This window comes from Leucoraja erinacea, chromosome 17 (genome assembly GCF_028641065.1).
Source record: "Leucoraja erinacea ecotype New England chromosome 17, Leri_hhj_1, whole genome shotgun sequence".
NCBI classification, from domain to species: Eukaryota; Metazoa; Chordata; class Chondrichthyes; order Rajiformes; family Rajidae; genus Leucoraja; species Leucoraja erinaceus.
The window spans coordinates 27,629,748-27,653,738 of record NC_073393.1 but is presented as its reverse complement, the minus strand read 5'-3'; the positions used below and the strand labels follow the sequence as shown (position 1 = coordinate 27,653,738).

General features: G+C 43.9%; 1 protein-coding gene across 3 annotated transcripts in view; it reads right to left on the bottom strand.

The window, feature by feature from the left end:
• Positions 1-23,991, bottom strand: part of LOC129705332 (chromodomain Y-like protein 2) — a 166,359-nt gene that overhangs the window by 43,310 nt on the left and 99,058 nt on the right. The window contains exons 2-3 of one of the 3 annotated variants that reach the window (XM_055648855.1): positions 7,104-7,695; positions 5,978-6,207 (exon numbers count right to left, since the gene is read on the bottom strand). In XM_055648855.1, coding sequence (XP_055504830.1) covers positions 5,978-6,207; positions 7,104-7,695 — 822 coding nt within the window. Of the gene's footprint in view, positions 1-5,977; positions 6,211-7,103; positions 7,696-23,991 lie in introns of all 3 variants that reach the window. The other 2 variants (XM_055648854.1, XM_055648856.1) reach the window with 2 other exon arrangements.

Genomic DNA, 23,991 nt, shown 5'->3' with positions numbered 1-23,991 from the left:
TTTAACTGGATGGTATGGATCTGCCAAATGGGTTGACATCAGCTCCTAGACTATTGACAAAACTACGGAAACCAATTCTGGGCCTACAAAGGTCTCAGAACCACATAGTAATGGCATATTTGGACTATTTCATTTTGGAGTCACCAAGAATTGGCAGAGGAATCAGTCAAAGCAAACCAAAACCCTGTTTGATAGAATTGGTTACCTCATCCATCCAGTTAAATCAAAATTGACACCTACAAGGGTAATTGATTACCTAGAATTTACTATCAAAAACAGTAAATGTGTTGCCTAGGGGCAAACGACTATATAAATCAAGCCTGCTATGACCTGATAGTCAAATACTAGCTATCTATCAGGCAAACAGCGAGTATAATTGGCAAATAGTAGCTGCATCTCCAGCAGAACGTACGGGCCTTCGCATTACCAGAATTTACAGCGGGCAAAGGAACAAACACTCAGATTCCATGCAGGCCAAATTGGCAAAACTATGGATTGCCAACAGAGGCCATTGTTGAATAACTATGGTGGATAACGAACGCAAGGAAACTAAAAGTAAAATTTGCTTGAAAGCCATCGAGGGTTCTTCAGACCTATGCAAGCGGCTAAGGATGGGGAGCCACTAACACAGTCCAGAGCTGTGGGGGCAGATGGAATGAGCAGGAGTCTGTAATTCCCCAACATATGGAATCAATTACCCAGAATTGTTGGGGGCACAATTTGGACTCAAGGGTTTCTGTAGCAATATGCAACCGGTGCTTGTTCAATTTCAGATTGATAACACCACTGCGGTGGCACATATCCATTAACAAGGGTGGTGTAAAATCTGTATCTTACGACAGATTGACGAACCTCATTTGGCACTGGTGTATCAAGAGGAATATTTGGGAAATCTACGAGTTAGATATAACACGGTGACAGATGCTGTATCACGAATGTTTAATAACAACACAGAATGGATGTTGAATCAGGCAGTATTTAATGAAATAAATACACGATTTGACATACCAGATATTGAGCTATTTGCATCTAGACTAAACCATCAGTTACCCAGATATGTGTCCTGCAAGCAGGATCCAGGAACAAAGGCAGTGGATGCTTCCTCCCTCAATTGGGGAGGATTGTTTATGCATGCTTTCCGCAAATTTGTCACACAAACCGATGCTTGACCAAAATCAAGCAAGACTAAGCCACAGGCATATTGGTAGTGCCAGATTGGCCGACTCAAGCCTGGTTCCCAAAATTTTTAGGAACTATAGTCCAGCCAGTTATGGCTGTACCCAAGAGCAGAGACCTCCTAGTGAACCCAGTTACAGGGAGTAATCATCCACTACACGAACGTATTAACTTGTTGGTCTGCAGATTCTGAGGAGGCCATTTCAAGGCATAGGACTGTCCGAACAAATACAACACAGTTCGGATAACAGATGTCTTGGAGTTTCCTATCAACTCTGTACTATAACTATAAACAAAGTTATAGTGCAATCTATAGTGCCAGAGGCGCACTCTTCTCCTATCTGATGCTGGAAGCAGGGCACGGGTCGATAGGAACGCACCCCTTTACAACAAAATTCATGAAGGGAATTTACAATTTAATACCTCTAAGACTAAGGTACACGGACACATGGGATGTGAGCGTGGTACTAACCCTACTTTGACAGTGGGGGCCGCCTATAACTAACCTTGAAGGTGGTATGCTGATAAAGAGTCCAGACACTGCAGAAGCTACGGTTGGACCACATCACCACCAATATGAACAACATAACATTCGTAATCAGGAATCTGATAAAACAGAGCAGGCCAAGAATGCCAGGGATGGAGATCCAGTTCTTGGCATATCCAGAGGACTTACGGTTGTGTGTGTGGTAACATACTAACACCACTATCTGAGAGTTACGGAGAACCACAGAGGTTCAGAACAGACCAGAAGGTGTTAACACAAACCATCTCGAGATGGTCAAAGGGGGTAATGGCGGTAACAGAGTAAACATTCATATGGCTAAATCTCACTCCACCAAGGCTGCATCTACGTCGGCAGCAAGAGTAATGGCCGTGCCTCTTGATGACATCCTAGTGGCTGCAGGATGGACGAATGAAATAACGGTCCACCGGTTTGATAACAAACCTATTACCAGACTGGGGGAGTTTGCACGTATCATTTTAAGTTCTGTCCCTTAGTTTACCCCCAAGGTTGGGAGGGGGAACAAGTTTTAAAAACTTTTCTTTCATTTTAAGCATCAGTGTCTTTACTTAACTACGTAATGTCTGAATGCTTTAATGATTACACGCATCCATGGTCAATCCATTCAGTGTGCGACGCCTGGATTCGTAACCGGCGTAAAATCACAGAGCTTTGAAATCTTCACGTAGTCACTCACGTGATTCCGAAGTAAAATAGTAAGATTAAACGAGAACTTACCAGTTTAAAGTTTGATCTTGATTTTATGAGGAGTTACGATGAGCGATTACGTGCCCACCGCTCCCACCCTCATACTATCAATGTCATATGGAAGTTCTAGTTTCTTCAATCTTACTATTCTCAGGTCTTCTTTTTATCTGTGATTTAACACCGCTGCTTCGAAGATTGACGCGCACGCAGACGGACGGCCCTTCTTCACGTAATCGCTCATTGTAACTCCTCATAAAATCAAGATCAAACTTCAAACTGGTAAGTTCTCGTTTAATCCTACTATTTTACGTGTCAAGAATTGTACCCGTTGTATCATAGGGATGAATAAACCATGTTTTTTGCATGTTAATCAAGAAAGCATTTTGACATTTGTCCTCCTTTTCGTGGAAATAATCAGGTTGAAACCGCATCTCACAACACCACAGAAGAATGTTATCTCGCTGCCTTCAGACTACTGAATGGTCCTCCCATAAGTTAGGGTGCAGTGCAGATCTTCCAATCTACCTCATTTTGGAGATTGCACTTTTTTATCTGCACTTTCTCAATAACTATAATGTTACACAACAATATGCTGCACTCTAGTGTTTTCCTCTTTGCACAGTTCGATTGTACTCATAATTTGACTGAATAGCATGAAAACAAAACTTTTCACTCTATCTCCGTACATCAGACAACAGTAAACCAATGCCAATAACTTTAGAAATAGGAACAGGAATGGCCCTTGAGCCTGCTCATCCATTTAATGGATTGACTGATGATCTTTCACCTGGAATCTACTTTCCAACCAATCTCAATCTCCCTTGGTTCCTTTTAAGTCCAATTTTTTATGAGACTGAACTCTGTTCCCCAGTGTGTAAGGAGTGGATGCGAAAGTGGTCTCTCATAGAATGAGTGATCAATGGTTGGTGTGGACTTGGTTGGCCGAAGTCCTGTTTCCATGCTGTATCTCTAAAGTAAACTAAATAACCAAGGCTGTGTTGTACAATGCCACCAGTGTTCTCATCAGAGAGCAGCAAACTGATTCTGCGCAACACTCCATCTTTGCCAATGCAGTGTCCTTTGGGTAACACATGCAAAGAGAATGGAAACCGGGAAATATACGACAATATTGCGTTCAGTGACTCAGGAGTAAGACCGCCGAACTGTTCAATAGTTAAAGATGTGGGTTGTTACACAATGCTTGTGGCCTTTCAGTGGAACTCTTCAGTCTTCTCATTCCCACATAATCACAATTCCACATTGCAAACAAACCATTAGTTCAATGAGAAGCCACAGTAACTAACACACTGTATGTAGCGCATGTCATGGATGGATCACACCCATTGCACCTGATTTCAAAGTTGTGTTGACTGTGTTGCTGCAAAGTAGCAGCACACTAGATAGGGATTAAGGAACCCGTGATTTACAGTGACCCAGGAGATCATGTATTGATATGGACTTAGACCATAAGGCAAAGGAGCAGAATTAGGCCATTTGGCCCACCGAGGCTACTCTGCCATTCGCTCATGCATGATCATTTTTCCATCTCAATCCTATCTTCCTGCCTTTTCTCCATAACCTTTGACCCTCTTACTAATCAAAATCTTATCAATCCCCGTTTTAAAAATACCCTGTGTCTTGGCATCCACAGTTTTTTGTGGTAACTTGAAGTCTACACTTCAAAATAAGCTGTGGGGATTGGAATGCTTTCCAGAAAGGCCGGCAGTCACTGAGTCAAATATCTCAATAACTCTGCCATCCATGGTACACAGGGAGCCCGTTCCATTGTTACAACAGTCACTGACTATTTCTCCTGTCCCTTTCTGGGAGAGGAATCCAAAAATCTATGACTGTAGCTAAATAGTGTATAACATCTCCCTCACCTGTGAGTTGATGCAGCCAGAACCTTGGAGGGAAATGGACAGCATTGAGAGGCATTTTGGTTGGCATGGAACAGTTGGGCCGAAGGCCTATTGCCATGGTGTATAATGATGCTCTCTTGGATTCATGCTGGTTTAATTAGATTTAACGTCCAGTCACATGACATGGCAACCTGACGGAAGAAGGAAAAGAGGCCGACCAAAACTCACATGGAGGCGAACATTCCAGAAGGATTTGGAAGCCCGGGACGCAAGCCTCTCGAGGGTGGAAGACCTTGCACATAACTGAACAGAATGCCGAAAGCTTGCTGCCCAATGCACTCAACAGTGTGGGAGGAACTAAGTCTAAGTAATTAAGTCACAGCCTAACTGTGGCCTCAGTGTGGCCCACCATCAAGACCTTGTGTACAATGGTCTCAGAGTGGTCCACAGTCAAGGACTGGTCTACAATGGTCTCACTGTGGTCCAGATGCAATGAGTGGTCTCCAATGGTCATAGTGTGGTCCATGGTCAAGGATTGGCCTACAAAGATCTCATAGTGGTCTATAGTCAAGATCTTGTCTATAATGGTCTCAATGTAGCCCACAATCAATGTCTGATCTACAATGGTCATTGTGGTCCACAATCAAGGTCTAGTCTACAATGGTCTCATTGTGGTCCACACGTAAGATCTGGTCTACAATGGTCTTGCACATGGATTTTGATTTGCTAGCTTGTTTCCCAAGGCAGGGTAGCTGAAGATAAAAAGAACAGCCAGGATCACTGCTCCAGACTGTGAGTCCAGATTTATTTTTGAGAAGACAGAATCAAGCTCATCTCAGTATAAACGATCACCAGATGGACATTCAGCTGACATGAAATGAATGTAGTTTTAAGGAATGAAGTATAAGATGAGTTAGGAATCAAGATTCTGGAGTGGGTGGATTATTACTCTGGGTTTCAAGGGGGCCAGGACTGTTTTGGTTTGATATAAGGCAGCACTGTAGCGCATCGGTAGAGTTGCTAGCTCACAGTGTCAGAGACCTGCATTCGATCCTGACTATGGGTGCTGTCTGTATGGAGTTTGCACATTCTCCCTTTGACCACGTGGAGTTTCTCCGGGTGCTCCTGTTCCGTTGCACATTCCAAAGACGTACAGATTGGCTTTGGTAAAATTGTAAATTGTCCCTAATGTGTAGGATTGTGCTAGTGTATGCGGTGATCACTTGTCGGCGTGGACTCGGTGGGCCGGAGGGCCTGTTTCAGCACTGAGTCTCCAAAGCCTAATGTCAAAGGCAGCAGAACAAAAGTTTAGAAGAGAAAGACACGTTCTATAGACTTGGTTTGTGTGATCCTTTGGACTACTTCCAATTGATTGGAATTTTCCAGTCCTGATATTGCTACTTGTTTTGTTCCCCTCTTTGAGAAGATGAAGTCAAACAAAGATGAATTGGAGGGGGGAAAGAGAAGGGTATTGGGAAGGAAGGGTGGAAGTGTTTGACGCAACTGGAGTTGGTGTTGATGGACTTGATGATATTTTTGTTCAAGTTTGGTTCATTCGCCTAACGAGGAAGACTGATTGAATGAATAACACTTGGATTTCAATTTCCGCCTTTATAATTTACAACCCTCACGATGATTATTTTTGGAAAACGGAAGAAAATGAAACATTTCTACTTCACCAATATTAATCACATGTTAACTCAAGCAAAAATGTAGGAGGCCTTACCTCAGGTGTTAATGAATTGTTATCTGAGGTTTGGCTGGAGAGTAAAACATGGGTAAAGCCATCCTGTTTCCTCACAACAATGTCCCTGAATTGGTAGTTGCTTTCATTTTGTCGAACGCTGCATCTGAGGCGCTTGTCAAAAACATAGTGGTCCTTTTCCTCCACCAGTTTCCTTTTCACTGAACATGACAGACTGGTTTGCCCGTTTGAAATGCCTGGAAGAGACACGCCTTCTAAAATGAAATGTTAATCTGCCAAGTTAATAGTTACCTGCAGAAACAAGGAACTGCAGATGCTGATTACAGGTCCACCACCGATCTTCCAGCAAATGGTGTTCTGGCCCCCCCTTTTATTCCAGACAAACTCCTCCCCCGGAATTGTGGGGCCTAGGCTGGGTGAGGTGGCCGATCTCAACCTCACTGGGACTTCCACGCCGATTGGCGGGTCGAATTTGCCCTCTGCGGTCAGGGCTCGGGAACTCCGGCCCGGCCAGAGCCGGCAGATCTGTTCCCATAGATGACTTCTGCGGCCAACTCTACAGACCGGTATCTCGGCCCCCCCCCTTTGGCCGTGACCTCCATTGGTCCGGCAAAACGGATAATCGAGAAAGGCTTTCGAACCAAGAGTGCCAAAAAATCTGTGGTGGACCTGATTTCACACAAAAAGACACAAAGTGCTGGAGTAACTCAGCAGGTCAAGCAGAATCTCTGGAGAACATGTAAAGGTGACGTTTTGGATCAAGACCCTTCTTCAGACTGAAGAAGTGTGTCGACCCAAAACATCAACTATCCATCTTCTCCAGATGGAGGAGTTGCATGACCTGCTGAGCTACTCCAGCACTTTGAGTCCTTTTATTTAAAAAAACTAGTACTTAGTATATTTTATTGATTAATTGCCTCATAAACTGTTATCAGCTACCAAAAAAAAAATCTTTAACCATACTTGAACACCGAGGAATAATTAACCAGCCAACTTAGAAATTGAAATCAGTACTGCACATAGTATGCAATATGGAAAGGAATACCAAGCCTTGTTATTCCTCGAATATTGGTGCATCCATGAAGATCTCAGAAAGGCTGGTTTTACACAATAGCCAGTCTCAGTGCTGTACACATTTATTACATACCTATTCCATTAACTAGAGGAGGGCCGTCAATTGCTCCATCTTCTGCAAATTCGGGGTTTCCAAAATCCACATTCATTCTCTGTTGCCTTGAGGTATTGTCAAACTGTAATGCATTTTTGCTGTGTCTAGCATCGCCATTCTGAAACGAGTTATCAGTCTTTCTGTAAGGCATAATCTGTACTCCGCTTGCAGTGGTTCTGTAATGCACTGTTTTCGTAGCTACGATTTTCTTGTTATCCCCCAGAGCATGCTTTCCATCTCTAGCCATTGAACCCCGCTTTTGCTTCTGAAGAGTATTAGTCCGTTTCTTTCGTAATCCTGCCCCTTTGCCCTTGGTTGATTCATACACTCTCAATGCAGCTGTTCCGTGATTGTCCCTCAAGACTTGCCTTGGGCTATTTCCCCGTTTCCCTGATTTAGTTCGCTTTTCTTTGGAAGCATTGAGTCCATTAAACTCATCAATAAATTCTTCACAGTGAAGAAGGTGATGCTCTGGTTCCCAAGTGTCTTCATTACTTCCATAGCCTTTCCATCGTATAAGGTACTCCCACTTCCCCTTTTTATTTTTCCTTTTGTCGACAATCTTCTCCACCTAATGGAAAGAAAAAAAAAGTTGTGCATAGATTATTGTCATCGTGATCAACATCTCACAACATCTACCCAAAGATCCTTCAGAAACCTTTACCTTCGTTTTTAGTTTTAGAGATACAGCATGGTACAGGCCCTTCGGCCCACTCACCAATTACTACCTGTACACTAGTTGTCCTTCACACAAGGGACAATTTACAGAAGCCAATTCACCTACATAACTGCACATCTTTGGAAACCGGAGCACCTGGAGAAAACCCACGCGGTCACAGGGAGAATGTAAAAACTTCATGCAGATAGCACTCGAGGTCAGGATCAAATCGAGCCACTGGCGCTGTAAGGCAGCAACTCTATCGCTGCGCCATTGTGTCGCCTGATCTAATGATTTTCTGGAAGAGGGAATCTCAAACAAGTGTAGAAGTTTAGTTGAGAGACACAACATGCAAACAGGTTCTTCAACCCATCGAGTCCATGCCGATAATATATCACCCGTTCACATTAGTTCGATGTAGATTTGTTGCCCATCTCCAATGGCTTGCCCCTGGCTTGCTCAGCCATTTCAGAATAGAGTTAAGAGCCAAACACTTGGGTATGGGCTTGGAGTCAAAAGAAGAACAAAAATGGGCAAGTTTGGCAGAATTCCTTCCCTGGCCAACATTTAGGCAATGTACACTTCAACTGAAGGCATTGACTCATGCATAGATTATGCTAAGAATCTCCTGGCTTTCCTTATTGGCATCATGAGAGATGACCCTAACCATAGTAAACAGCTGACAAGCGAGACTGCAGATGCTGAAATCTGGAAGGAGAACTACTGGTGGTGTTCAATGGGTTCGTCAGCATCTGTGGAGGGAAATGGACTGCCAAGAAACTTCATCTTGACCTCTCTCTCTTTTTGCATGTGTTTAGAAATAATGCAAAAAAACTTGCATATATACAGCATCTCACACACACAAAATACTCGCTCATTTATGTGATTGTTTCTTAATCATTGGGATTTGGATCCCACTGGCAATTGAGCATTTCAAGTCCATTAACTCAGCCCTCTTAACAGTCAATAACACTGGTCGTTCTGGGTGAAGAGAGCAGGTTTTTGCTGGAAGTTATCAGTTGATCCAGATAGGTTCTTATGACAATCCATTCTGTAGCTATTGCCATGTGCGGGCAGAGGAGAATAGTTTAACTTGGCATCATCTTTCAGTCTGAAGAGGGGCCTCGAAACGAAACGCCATCGTTACTTTTTTTGCATATCTTTCATTCATTGTTCTACATCTCTCTACATTATGGTCTATATCTTTTGTTTCCCTTTCCCTTGTCTTTCAGTCTGAAGAAGGTTCTCGGCCCGAAAGGTCGCTCATTCCTTCTCTCCAGCGATGCTGCCTGACCTGCTGAGTTACTCCAGGATTTTTGTGTCTTTCCTTGGTAAACCAGCATCTGCATGCTGTTCCTCATTTCTTCACCATATTTGATGCGGTCAATTGAAGGCCGAAGGGCCTGTTCCTGTGCTGTACTGTTCAATGTTCTATTACCCCAACATCGTTTTATTTGAATTCTACAGCTGCCTTAATGGGACTTGAGTTTAGTTCTCCAGACAGTTCATCCAAGGTTCTGTATTACTGGTCTAGTGGATGAACCACTGCAACACTAATATATCCTACATATAGTTGGGATTCATATATGTGCATGCATACATATTGTGTAAACATGGTTGTTCATGCACACTAATGCAGTTTTTTAATCACCATATTTTAGTTTGTATGTTCCATCTTTCCTGCAATGTTTTGTAGTGTACAATTTCTGAGCCTCCAGATTGGTAAATATTTTGCCCACAACAATACAAACTTGCTTTTTGGTTAAGCATTCTTTGTGCCTGTCTTCTTTTCTTTCTAGACCCTCAGTGAACTAGTCACTGTACTATGGCCTTTACTTCCACATATAAAAGATATCCAAGATATCGAACCGTGTGTTTTAGCTCCATCGACATTCCAGAGTGCAAAAGCATGCTGAACGCATGAATTATGGCAGCTCGGTGGCCCATTAAAATGCCTTTTTTTTTCAGCATCTGATTCATTTCCTGTCCAAACTTTCTATCACATCTTTTTTGCCTAGGTTTTATCTTCTAACCTCTTCCCCGCAGGAAACAACTTCACTTGATTACCGTCCGAAGTAACTGAGGTGAGTCGAACAGAGGCTCTGAAAGGGAATCTAGTTGAACACATAGACACAAAAAGCTGGAGTAACCCAGGGGGACAGGCAGCATCTCTTGAGAGAAGAAATGGGTAACGTTTCAGTCAAGACCCTTCTTCAGACCAACAGAAGAAGGGTTTCGACCCGAAACGTCACCCATTCTTTCTCTCCAGAGATGCAGCCTGTCCCGCTGAGTTGCTCCAGCTTTTTGTGTCTATTTTCGGTTTAAACCAGCATCTGCAGTTCCTTCCCACACTAGTTAAACACATGATGGAGGAAAGAGAAAAAGGACACATAATTAGGGCAATGGAGTGTGGTGGGAGAACGTTTGTGCGATCCAGTGTTACTAATCCGTTTGTTGGCAGTCAGGACGTGTTTTCCTCTTTGTGCTGGGACATTTAAAAAATAATAAACAAGATCAGTTAACTTGGGTATGGTGCACACACAACCCAATAAATCCCAATGAACCAACCTAGTTTTCTCCCCCACCTACAATCAGTTTGAAGAAGAGCACCGACCTGAAACGTTGCCTGTCCACCGACCCGAAACGTTGCCTGTCCATTCCCTCCGTAGATGCTGCCTGACCTGCTCAGTAACTCCACCACTTTGTGTTTAGCTCAAGATCGGTTAGCTGCTTTCTCTTATTTTCTGATTGTCTGTATTTCACAGTTTTCTCTCCAAATGATAAGGTCCGAAGAGAGTGCAACACTTCATGGATCACAACCACAAACTACTTGTCCCAACCCGCACGAACTCGGTGGGCCGAAGTGATTGTTTCCGCGCTGTATCTCTAAACTAAACTAAAACAAAACCTAAATGAACGGTTTTAATGCAACTGGATGGATATATTCAGTGGGATTCTTCGGGTTATGTGGATCGTACTAAAGTCAATGAACCCTGCTGGGACAAAAACAATCTAACTATTGTAGCAATGCCAACATTAACATTCATCATCTTGGTTGGCACAAAGGCAAATACAAAGATGACTCTTTGTTTTCCTCTCACTTTAATTCACTGAACACAGGATCAGAGGATTCAAAAGACCGTCAAATAATTTTGCTGCAGCCTCTGGAACCACCTCTTGTGTATACCAACATCATTGATCCTGAACGCAAATCTATTCTCAAGCCAACTATCCCAATTGCTACTAAGCAGAGCAAAACTCGTGTCCCTGGTAACAGAACTTGGTTTTCAGTGGTCCTGGAAGCTGCCACAGAGCTGTACAAGTTTAAATGCCTGGTTATTACTCAAGATTCCCGCATCTCCTGAAGATTTCATTTCCATCCCTCTGCTGAATGACTACTTAAGCGACTTAAATGCAGTCGCAACTCTTCCAATGGTATAAAGTATTAATCATTGGAATCTAATCTAATCGCCAGCCTGACTCAGTTAATACTGCTGAGTTACAAGTTCTGCATTAAAAAAAATTAAACCTATACACAGCCATCAAATCTCGAGCAAAACAGTCTGAAGGGTCCCGAGGCAAAAAGACCATTCATTTAGTTTCCAACCATGTTGCATCCATCCCCTGCTAGCCTTGTCCAAGGATCTACTTGGAAGTCTCCAACATTTCCAACCTACACCAGGGCTGATAAAGTTCAACAACATGAAGTATTAATTCACGGTATTAACTTGTCATCTATTGTGAGTGTGACAATGAAGTAACAAATACACACCAAACTCTGCTTCAGAAATCCCACTGAGGTAATCAGTAATGATTTTTTTAAGAGAAGGATGATAACATCAACACATTCCTGCATCACACATTCTCTGCACTCACAGAGAACAATCTTCCACCAAAATATTTTTCTCCACACATGCTGCTCCACTTGCTGAGTTTTTGAATGTTATTTGTCAATAGAAGATAGACACAAAATGCTGGAGTAACGCAGCGGGTCAGGCAGCATTCCTGAGATGCTGCCTGACCCGCTGAGTTACACCAGCATTTTGTGTCTATCTTCAGTACAAGCCAACATCTGCAGTTCCTTCCTACACATAGTTTGCTGTCAGATTTATTTCCGTTAGAAGCTCCACAGACATTTTAAAAGCCTTTGGCCAAAACGTTCCTTTATTCAGGCTGTTAACGATGGGTTGTTAATATTTCTGAAGTCAGATGTTGCAAGAACACCATTTATGACAGGATTTTTAGTGGTGGACACAGTGAACGGACAGGGTGAACGCACAGTTCTTCTCCCAGGGTAGGGCAATGAGGATCTTGAGGGTATAGGTTTAAGGCGAGAGTGGGAATATTAAACAGGAACCCGAGGGGCACTTTTTCTCACAGTGGGTGGTGAGAAAATGGAAGAAACTTCCAACTGAAGATGTTGAGGCGGGTACAATAACATTTAAAAGATATTTGGAAAAGTACCTGAATGGGGAAGGTTTGGAGAGGGAATGCAACTAGCTTGAATGGGGCATCTTGGTCGACATAGACAAGCTGGGCCGAAGGGACTGTTTCCGTGCTGTATGACTATAACACTTTCTTCATTCAGGAGATGGGCAGAGATCAATTGCAAATCTTACGAGATTGGATTTTACAGCTCAGAAATGGACCAGGTAATATTTATGCTCCACCTACTATCTTCCACAATTCACTTCATCTCACCCAGGGCATCTATCCTCCTCATCCTTTTATTTTCCAATTTCAAAAAATATTTTGATTTATTCCCCAATGTTTATCCATTTCCCCATTATAAATATGATAATTGCCTCAACAACTCCCTTAGGGAGTGAGTTCCACAGTCTCAACACTCTCGACCCGAAACGTCACCCATTCCTTTTCTCCAGGCAGCCTGTCCCGCTGAGTTACTCCAGATTTTTGTGTCTATCTTCAGTGCACGGGGTGATTGCTAATCGGGGCGGACTTGGTGGCCCGCTGTATCTCTGAAGTCTAAAAATCTAAAGTCTAAAGAGGTCTCAGTGTGATGCTTCATCCCAGGAGGTAGGACCACTGATTGTGCATCAGATCTCCTCAGTACTGCACTGGTAAGGCAGCTTGGATTTTTGTGCTCAACTACTAATGTCCTCAAGTGGAAACATCCCATTCATCCACAGAATCAAAGCCAGTCATACTTCTCGACCCGAAACGTCGCCCATTCCTTCTCTCCAGAGATGCTGCTTCACCAGCATTTTGTGTCATACTTCTAACAACCGCTGTCGGGTCTTCTTTACAATCATTTTTTCTATAATAAAATATTTATTTGCCCTTTCAGAAACTATTTCAAGGAAACAAAACAAAATCATATAGACTCAGGGAATTGTTATGCGCTGGGGACCATGTGTCCATACACTATTTTGGGGCTGGGTAAAGCATATATGGGTGTCCCACTCCCACACTCTTCCCCCTTACAAGTTATTCTCTCTCAAGTGCATACCCAAGTTCTGTGTGAAAACCCTGATAAATTCTGCCTCAGCCATTCCTACAGGCTGAGAATTCCCGATTATAACTGCACTCGGCATTAAAAAAAAAACCTTTCTTCATATTCTCTTTGTCTATTTGCAGAAAAATGTTACACCCCACTGAATCCCTCTTCCCTCTCCCCCACCCTTGTTGTCCTACCATCTTTGTATCCCTCCCGTTATCACACCTTCCCCAGCCAACAATGGGCCATTGTGGGCTCCACCTTCACTAGGTCATCTGTTGCTGGCCCTGATTTGTTCTGGTCTTTTCTCACCAGTTTATTTCATCCCCACACCTACTTTCAATCCGATGAAGGGCTTTGACCTAAAACATCACCTATTCTTTTCCCCAGAGATTAGTTAGTTAGTTTAGTTTATTGTCACGTGTACAGAGGTACAGTGAAAAGCTTTTGTTGCATGCTAACCATTCAGCAGAAAGACAATACATGATAACAATCGATCCATTTATAGTCCATACATACAGTGCATTCAGAAAGTATTCAGACCCCTTCACTTTTTCCACATTTTGTTACGTTACAGCCTTATTTTAAAATCATCAATCTATACACAATATCCCAGAATGAAGAAGCGAAAACAGATGTTTAGAAATTTTTGCAAAGCAATTAAAAAGAAATAACTGAAATATCACATTTACATAATTATTCAGACCCTTTGCTATGACTCTCAAAATTGAGCTTAGGTTCATCCTGTTTCCATTGATTATCCTTGAGATGTTTTACATACTTGATTGGTGTCCACCAGTGGTAAATTAAATTGATTGGACATGATTTGGAAAGGCACACACCTGTCTATACACTGCCCCACAGTTGACAGTGCATGTCAGAGCAAAAAGCAAGCCACGAAGCCGAAAAAATTATCTGTGGACCTCCAAGACAGGATTGTGTCAAGACACCGATCTGGGGAAGGGTATAAAACAATTTCTGCAGCATTGCAGGTCCCGAAGAGCACAGTGGTCTCCGTCATTCTTAAATGGAAGATCTTTGGAACCACCAGAAATCTTCATAGAGCTGACTGCCTGGCCAAACTGAGCAATCGGGGAAGAAAGGCCTTGGTCAGGAAGGTGACCAAGAATCCAATGGTCACTCTGACAGAGCTCCAGAGTTCCCCTGTGGAGATGGGAGAACCTTCCAGAAGGACAACTATATCTGCGGCACTCCACCAATCAGGCCTTTATAGTAGAGTGGCCGGACGGAAGCCACTCCTCAGTAAAAGGCACATGACGCCCGCTTGGAGTTTGCCAACAGGGTTGTTTTCTTTGGTGCTCTGGTCTGATGAAACTAAGATTGAACTCTTTGGCCTGAATGCCAAGCGTCAGGTACTGCTCATCACCTGGCCAATACCATACCTACAGTGAAGCATGGTGGTGGCAGCATCATGCTGTGGGGATGTTTTTCAGCAGCAGGAACTGGGAGACTAGTCACGATCGAGGGAAAGATGAATGGAGCAAAGTACAGAGAGATCCTTGATGAAAACCTACTCCAGAGTGTTCCGGACCTCAGACTGGGGCGGAGGTTCACTTTCCAACAGGACAACGACCCTAAGCACACAGCCAATTCAACGCAGGAGTGGCTTCATGACAAGTCTGTGAATGTCCTTGAGTGGACCAGCCAGAGCCCGGACTTGAACCCGATCAAATATCTCTGGAGTGGCCTGAAAATAGCTGTGCATCGACGCTCCCCATCCAACCTGACAGAGCTTGAGAGGATCAGCAGAGAAGAATGGGAGAAATTACCCAAATACAGGTGTGCCAAGTTTGTAGCTTCATACCCAAGAAGACTTGAGGCTGTAATCGCTGCCAAAGGTGCCTCAACAAAGTATTGAGTAAAGGGTCTGAATACTTATGTAAATGTGATATTTCAGTTATATCTTTTTAATTCCTTTGCAAAAACACATGTTTTCACTTTTTTATTATGGGGTATTGTTTGTAGATTGATGATTAAAAAATGAATTTAATCCATTTTAGAATCAGGCTGTGACGTAACAAAACGTGGTGAAAGTGGTCTGAATATTTTCTGAATGCACTATACATGGTCAGGGAATAACGTTTAGTGCAGGCTAAAGCCAGCAAAGTCCGGTGAAGGGTAGTCCGAGGATCATCAAAGAGGTAGATCGTAGTTCAGCACTGCTGTCTGCTTTGGTAGGATGATTCAGTTTCCTGATGCTGCCTGACTCTCTGAGTTATACCAGCATTTTGTCTTTATCTTTACTTAGAAGAATAACTTGGCCTTAAGGCACGAATGATGTATTAAAGAAGATTCTTTGGCTTTTAAGGAAAACAGTATTTGTGGCTTTTCCCATTGCACCTTCTGCAATCTCAGGCATGTTAAGATTCTAATAAAATAATACTCAGCCAGAGCAAGTGCAAAACTACTGCTTAATGTGCTAATCTGCCAGTAAACCACTAAAGACAATCCCAGGCTAAATGCAGTCATGGAGGACGATTTGTGCAGATGATGTAAATTTAGCAATCAGCCCTGAAGGTAAAAACAGAAAGCTGTACACTGTCAGCAGATCAGGCAGCAGCGATGGAGCAAGAAATATTAATTCTGAATGTGGAATGAAGTTAGAAATCATTACTGTGTGCAGTCCTGGTCGCCCAGCTATAAGAAGGATGTTATTAAGCTGAAAAGGGTGCAGAAAAGAATCACAAGGATGTTGCCAGCACCAGATAGCTTGAGTTATAGAAACATAGAAAATAGGTGCAGGAGAAGGCCATTCAAGCCAGCATCTCAATTCAATATGATCATGGCTGATCATCCAAAATCAGTACCCCGTTCCTGCTTTCTCCCCATATCCCTTGATTCCGTTAGCCCTAAGAGCTCTATCTAAAGGGCCTGTCCCACGAGCATGCGACCTGCAAGCGGCAAGCGCGACCAAACCAGAAGCGGAGGCCGCGCGGAGGTCGAGTGATCCCCGTACAGGGCCGGTCCCACTAGCATGCGGCAAGCGCGACCAAACCGGAAGCGGGGGCCGCGCGGAGGTTTATTGAGTGATGCGAAGTTTGACCGAAGTCCGCGGGAAGTTTGCGCGTGACTTACGGTATCAAGACGCTGCGCACGCCCGTCGAGGCGGTGCGCACGGCGTCGAGACGGATGCGGGCCGGCAGGCCATTGCCGCGCGGAATTTTTGAACACGGTCAGTTTTTCGGAGCCCCGCGCAATGTCGGGACCAGCTCCGCACAACTCCATAAGGCTCCGGTGATCGAAGTGGGACCGGCCCCGCGAGGCTGTACGGCTCAAGCGACCACGTTAGGTCGCGCTTGCCGCATGGAGTCGCCTGCTCGTGGGACAGGCTCTTAACTGTACAAGGAGCGGCTGGATGGTCTGGGGCTATTTTCCCTGGAGCCTCGGAAGTGAACTTGTAGAAGTATATAAAATCATGAGGGGAATGGAAAGGGTGAATGTTCAGTTTAAGGGTGCCTAAAACAAGAGTGTGTAGACATGTCAAAGGGGAAATAATTGAAGGGCACTGAAGGGACAATCTCTCTCACTGGATATAAGGAACGAGCTGCCATAGGACATGGTACACAGGTCTGGTTAGATCTTTGGATTCTAATGGAACAAAGAGGTATAGGTTAGCGTAGAAATGTCTCACTGAGATGAAAGATCAGTCAGGTGGTGGAGCAGAAATCACAGGCCAAATGTTCTGGCCGAATGTTCACTTCTGCTTCACAGACTTCGCCTGAAGATCTGAATAAGGGATCCTACCTGAAACGTCACTTATCCTTTTCTCCAGAGATGCTGAGTTAGTCCAGCACTTTGTGTCTATTCTCACCTAATACCCCAGTAGCTGACATATTCCACCACTTATATATCCTATTCCACCACTTATTGGCAGGTGCAGCCCAATGAAGGGAAGTCTTCAATTTCTGCTGACACAGCAGAACTGTTTCAGAATTCATTCTTTCACAATCCAAGGCAATAACAATACTGATTTGCTCAACAGGGCTCTCAAAACTTTTTTTCCCTGTTGCCAGCCGGGGAACGTAGGCAGCTTTTTAGGTTGCCAAATGACAGTTTAGGTGGTCAATTTAAGACGGCTTGCATGACGCGATAATGTGCTCGAACGAAGTGCGTATTTACCAGTCGGAATTATGCTCAATGAAGCATTCACATATTATTTCTGCTTCAAATAAACTCACAAACTAAACATATTCACCAATCAAGACATGATATATACCACAATGACATGCAGCAAAGTTACAATACAGTATCTCAACTCTTTTTACACATTGCAATTAATGCAATTTCTATTATTTCTTTCCACTTCCCATCAAAAATGTGGTTGGATTATTCAGCGTATGATCAACCTGTGTCAATAAATCCTGGACCATGATAACATATATGCTTAACCATGCACACTACAGATTGATGCAAGCATGTTTTCTGTGAAGGACCGAAAATTATCATGACATGGCCAATCGCATGGGTCGTTATTGCTATTGGTACAGAAACACTCTCACTTCCCACATAATTTATCCACAACAAAATATACAGGTTGCAAGGAAATTTCTAAAGGCATTTTATGATAATAGTTGTTAAAACCGACTATACCCATCTGACAGGTTAAACATTACACTAACTGACAAGAGATGGCCAAAGGACATGACTGCAGCAAATGTTCTTTTGGTAATATGTTTAAAGGTGTCAAAACGCCACATTACCGGACATTCAGATTAAATGTATGTGTTGTGAGCAACAATGAAGATACCCAGTTTGTACGCACCAGATTAAAAAAAATTATTGATAAACGCTGTTTCCATCATTCCCACTTCAGAATTAACGTTAAAATTTCAACTGAAATATCTCCTGACCAAATTTGTGATGTATATGACCGACTGTAGAAGTAAAGCCTGGATAAATCCAACGTATAGTTGTGAATGTTGCTCATTAAATAACAATATTGATACTCCATATTAAGAGCATTGATTTGCCGTTAAAATGAATTCTGTGATAACGTGTCAACGGTAGCAGTGACAATCGAACACTACGGTTTTAATGTTTCACATGTTCACAATTTAATTAATCCAATTAAAACAAATAATAACATTGGGATTTAAAAGAGAATGATTGCATTCCATTATCAAACATAGTCAATTTTCGCTCTGTAGACATTTCCAGCACAATAGGGTGTGAATCAGTATGGAGTGTATAGATGGCGGGGGGGAGAAAGGCAAGGTGCTGGATGGATGGATTGAGGCAGGGGAATTAGTGCGTGTTGGTTGGAATAAGTAAAATTGTGAGGGGAGAGCGCGGGGGATGTCAGTGGGGTTGAAGTTGAATGGGGTAGATCAGTACGGAATGGATGGGGGATCACTACAGGATGAATGGGTGTATCGTTACAAGATGGATGGGAGATCAGTACAGGATGAATGGGGGGGTCAGTGCAGTGTGGATCAGAGGGTCTGTGCAGGATGAATGGGGGGATCGCTAGAGGATGAATGGGGCGATCAGTAAAGGATGGATGGGGGGATCAGTACAGGATGAATGAGGGGATCAGTAAAAGATGAATGAGGGAATCAGTACAGGATGGATCGGGGAGAGGCAGTGCAGGATGGATGGGAAGGGAGTGAGTGCAGGATGAATTGGGGGACCAGTGTAGGATGGATGGGGGCTGGGTGGCAGGAGAATCAACGTGAGGTGGATAGGGAGATCAGGGCAGGATGAATTGATGGGGGTGGGGTGGGGTAGATGGGGACGGGAGCACTGGGGATGTCAGTGAGGACTGAATAGAGGCGGGAATGGGGATCAGTGGAGAGGAGAGGTCCCAGGATAAGGGGGGGCGCACAAGAGAGAGAGGAGGGGGGAGGGGGAAGTGGGGCGGAAGGAAGGTCTGCGTTCATCGGACAGGGACGGTATCATCGCCCCGCGGCCTTGGCCGTCCCTGTCCACCGCCAAAGGTGGAGGCAGTTGGGATCTCCTTTCCACCGCCTCCCCTCCTCCACCAGCCAACAGAAGGTGCGGGGCCGAGCGGTGCAGCTGCTTCAGACGGCGGAAGGGGCTCCTCCCTCCCTCCCTCCCTGCCTCCCTCCTCCTGGCCTCGGCATGTGGGAGGGTTTGTTTTGAAAGCGGTTTTGCCGTTAGCGAATTTGTAAGCAGCGGCCGTTATCAGGGCGGGCGGGGTGCTGGAGGAGGAGGAGCCACTATCGCTGCCGATGTCGCTGCTAAATATCCTATAGGATCTTTGGCCGCTGCTGGTGTGTGGGCTCCACCCACCGTCAACCCACACCCCGTATATTTGCTCCGCACTACGTCGTCGCCGCCGACACGAAACGTCACGTTCCTTTTCTTTTCTATCCTCGGTATAAACCAGTATCTGCAGTGCCAAGCCGGCCAAAATGACTCGGCATTTAGGTCGCCCGGCGACACTTCTGGGTGGTCATTGGCACCCGGGCAACCGCTAATTTTGAGCCCTGCTCACCTCCTCCCATATGGATCCATCCAGCAAGGAAACAAGCCCTTCAGCCCAACATCCATGCCAATCAAAATACCCATCTAGCTAGCCCCATTTGCTCACGTTTGACCCTTTATCCCTCTAATATTTTCTTATCCATGTACCCATTCTAACATCTTTTAAATGTGCTTGTTCAATCTGCCTCAAACACTACATCATTGCTCATAGACACAAATAATCCTGCTGCATTGTGCCTGCTGTGTGGGATTTTCACCTTCCTGCATTTCTTACAGCCTTCTCCACCACAATCAGGGAAAATCAACAATTTGACAAAATGTTATGGTATTTAGATCCAACCTGTGGAGATGCAGCATGGAAGCCATTCTATGCCGATCCATTCTATGCCGATCATTAAACACCCATTTTTTGCACACCATTCCTACACTACTCCCATTTCATTCCCCCCCTTATTCCCATCATGTCTTCCCTGATGCTCCTCATCCATATACAGGGTGCCAAATACCCTTCCAAATTGTATTTTTTGAGAAGAAACTAGAGCATGCGATCGCAGGGAGAATGTACACATTTACTTACCATTCTCAACAGAAAAAGCTCTTCGCTACTAGAAATTAAAAATTAAGTTAAATATCAAGACATTTGGTATATGGACCGCAAAGGTTTAGAGGGATTTTTTCCAAAGGGAGCAGATGCAACTAGTGTAGATAGGGCATCTTGGTCGGCACAGGCAAGTTGGGCCGAAGTGCCTGTTTCCATGCTGCATGACTATGACTCCAATAGCTGTTAATGAGTTTTTAATTGCCAACCAAGCTATAATCACTACTCAGCAATTTCCCTGGCATTAACGTTGCTAATTGTATCTGGAATGCAATTTCATCACATGAATATTCCAAATAGAATCAAAGATTAAATTATATATTTTATTCTTCCATAATTATGATTTCAGGTGCAACCTTAACCTCGATTGTCAGTGATTTCAGGTGCAACCTTAACCTTGATTGCATGCTCCAGGTTTGTGTCAAATTTTCTCCATACTGTTTAAGAAGTTGATGGCAGATGAAATTTAATCTAGGCAATTCAGATCTAATGCACCTTCAGAAGTCAGATTCTGACAAGACACGTAAAGTAAATGGCAGGGATGTGATGTATAGTGCCAATGTATAGTGTGACCTTAGGATGCAAGTCTATAGTTTGTTGAAAGTGGGGACACAGGCATATAATATAATAGGCATTTAGTATGCTTGCCTTTATAGGCCAGAGTATTGAGTTGGGACATCATGTTGCAGCTGTACAAAACATTGCTTACATTGCATTTGCAGTTCCGTTTACAGTTTTGGCCACACTACAGGAAGTATGGGCCAGTAATAGAGAGGGTGCAGAAAAGATTCACCAGGATGTTAAGACACAAAGTGCTGGAGTAACTCAGCGAGTCAGGCAGCTTCTCCACAGACAAAGGATGGGTGATGTTTCGGGTCGGGACCCTTCTTCAGACCTGAACGTCACCCATCCTTTTCCTCCACAGATGCTGCCCGACTTGCTGAGTTACTCCAGCACTTTGTATCTATCTTTGGTAGTAACCCGCATCTGCAGTACCTTGTTCCTCGGGTGTTGTCTGGAATGGATGGCAGTAGTTTAAAGGAGAGATTGGATTGGTTATATTTATTCTCATTAGAACATAGAAGGCTGAGAAGTGATCTTGCAGAGGTTGATGAAGGGCAGTGACAAGGTGGAGAGTCGGAGACTTTCCCTCAGGGCAGAGGAGTTTAGAAACAGAGGGCATAGGTTTAACTGAGAGGGTAGAAATTTAAAGATCTGAAGGGCAAGCTTTCTTTTCACACAGAGGATGGCGGTTGTATGGAATGAGCTGCCAAGAGAAATGCTGGAGGCAGAAAAATGTATTGTCTTTAAAATGAATTTTTACAGGTATTTAGATAAGATAGGAATAGAGGGATATGGGTTAACGTAGGCAAATGGGATTAGCTTGGATAGGCATCATGGTTGGGATGGGCGAGGTGGGCTGGTAAGGGCTGTTTCTGTGCTGCACGATTCTGCGAATCTATGATTAAACCTTGGATTTTGCTCTCTAGTATGTTGTCTGTATAAATTTACCAATGCTATTGGCTGCTCAACCAGTAATATATCAAGGTGCTGGGTGCCTGGGATCCCTTTGAAGTGATGACTGATGGCAGCAGGTTAGAAAAGGATTGGGTGAAGGGTCCCAGACCCGAAATGTTAAATTAATCTCTTTCTGTAGATGGTGAATATTTCCAGCATTTCAGATTTCTTGTATCCGCAATTTAGAAAAAAATCATTCAAGGTTAGAAAACGTCTTGCCGCAGAGATCACCAGGGGGATTTGGTTGGACTTAATTGCCAACACATTGCTGCCGACTGAAAATTCTGGGCCACTATTTCCTGGCTCAAGAGACATGTTGACATCAAAATGTGACATCCTCATCTTCATTATCCCCAGATCAACTCCTCGTGCCCCTAAACCATTCCAAGTCTAGCTAACCCACTGCCAAATTGCTGTGCCTTCATCTGCTTTGAACTCTGAATTCCCCCATTAAAGCTCTTCCCCTCTAAGCTGCTACTTAAAATATACATCCTTGTTCCAATTTTCTGACTGTCCACTCTAATATTTACTTGTGTATTTGTACCATAGCTATATTAAATGGACTGCACCATTACAGCATGTTGCTGTTCTTGATGCATGGGATGATGCTTGCATCTGAACAGGGTAGTAGACTTAAAGGGATAACAAAGGCATGGATAGCAACTCTACCGCTATACCACTGTGTCTTATGGTCTGATGGGCACCTCACAACCACCCACAGCATCCATCCATGGTTAGTGATGCAAGTACCTGCTAAAGCAGCTGAGCACTCTCCGGGTATCCGGGGTTCAATAATGGAAAAGCAATAAATGTGTTGCCCCTGGCAACTAAGACTTTGAAGTGGAAGTGTGCAGTTGGACTAAAGCTGACTGAAGCTGACTGAAGATAAAAGCGGGAGGATGAAAGCAAGTGTTGGACCATTCTTGCATTGCCTGCTGTCTGAAGGTCATCCCTAAGCCATGTGAGTATCTCCCTGGGGAGAAGGCAGATTTTCTGCAGGGCTGTCCCTGGTATTGGGTTTGAGCTCTGCCCAGGGTGGAAGCCTAGGGTGAATGCCTCACTAGCTTGGAATCCCTCCCTATCTAGAAATCCAAGGCCATTTCAGATATGAACTGGGTCCCAAAACACCAAGAAGACATGATGGGCAAATACTGAGTTAGCATTTTTTCTGGTTGAGCGTGGAAAGTCCAGGAGAAAGTAAATCAGGAGTCTTGTCAGTTGCCTTGACCTATAACTGCAGATATACCACAGAAAACGTGAAAGCACGCACACCAGACTCAAGAATAGCTTCTTCCCGACTTTAATCAGGCTTTTGAACTTCCATAAATTAGAGAGTTGTCCAATTCACCTCTACCTCATTGCGGGCTCTGGACTTTGTCTCTCAAACTGGTGCACTACAATGCTGAGAACTATATTCTGCACTTAGCTTACACAAAATGCTTGAGTAACGTCACCCATTCCTTCTCTCCAGAGATGCTACCTTGCACATAAGTTTGACGATTGTATATTTGTACAGTATTATTTAGTCTGATTACCAAACAAAGCATTTCATTGTAACCCAGGTTATGTGACAATGCTTAACTTAAACCTGAAAAGGCCATTCAGCCCTCCTAGTTCATACTTCATGTGTGCTACCCCTCATCTTTGCTAAGCTAACTATGTACCTGGTGCATTTTATCAATTAGCCACGGCCCTTCAAGGTCGACTGCAGGGTGCGCCACCAGGACACAATGATGTCCGGTCGAGAGGGAGGACGTCGGTTCACGGGCCGATCTAGTAGAAGGCGATGGAGGAAAGCCCTGCAGGAGCCTGGGGCGTACCAGGATCGGGAACTGCTCCAGTAGACCGATCGCATGGGCAGACGGGACTTTGCATTTTAGAAATGGCACCAAAACATGTATTTCACTGTGCAGTGACACATGTGACAAATAAAGCCATCGAACCATTCTTTGGGAGCCAGCTCTCTAAAAATCAACATTTTATTTTCCCTGTCCCACGAGATTATGTAAAGTTAAAAGTATTTCAATCCCAGTATTAAACTAGCAGGAATCCAATATTTCTGATCCCCAATGCACAAAATAGGAAATACCAACAATGTACATACAAAACTAATTAATACTTATCAGGAGGACATTTTTGACAAAAATCTATGGCTGACTTGGAGACA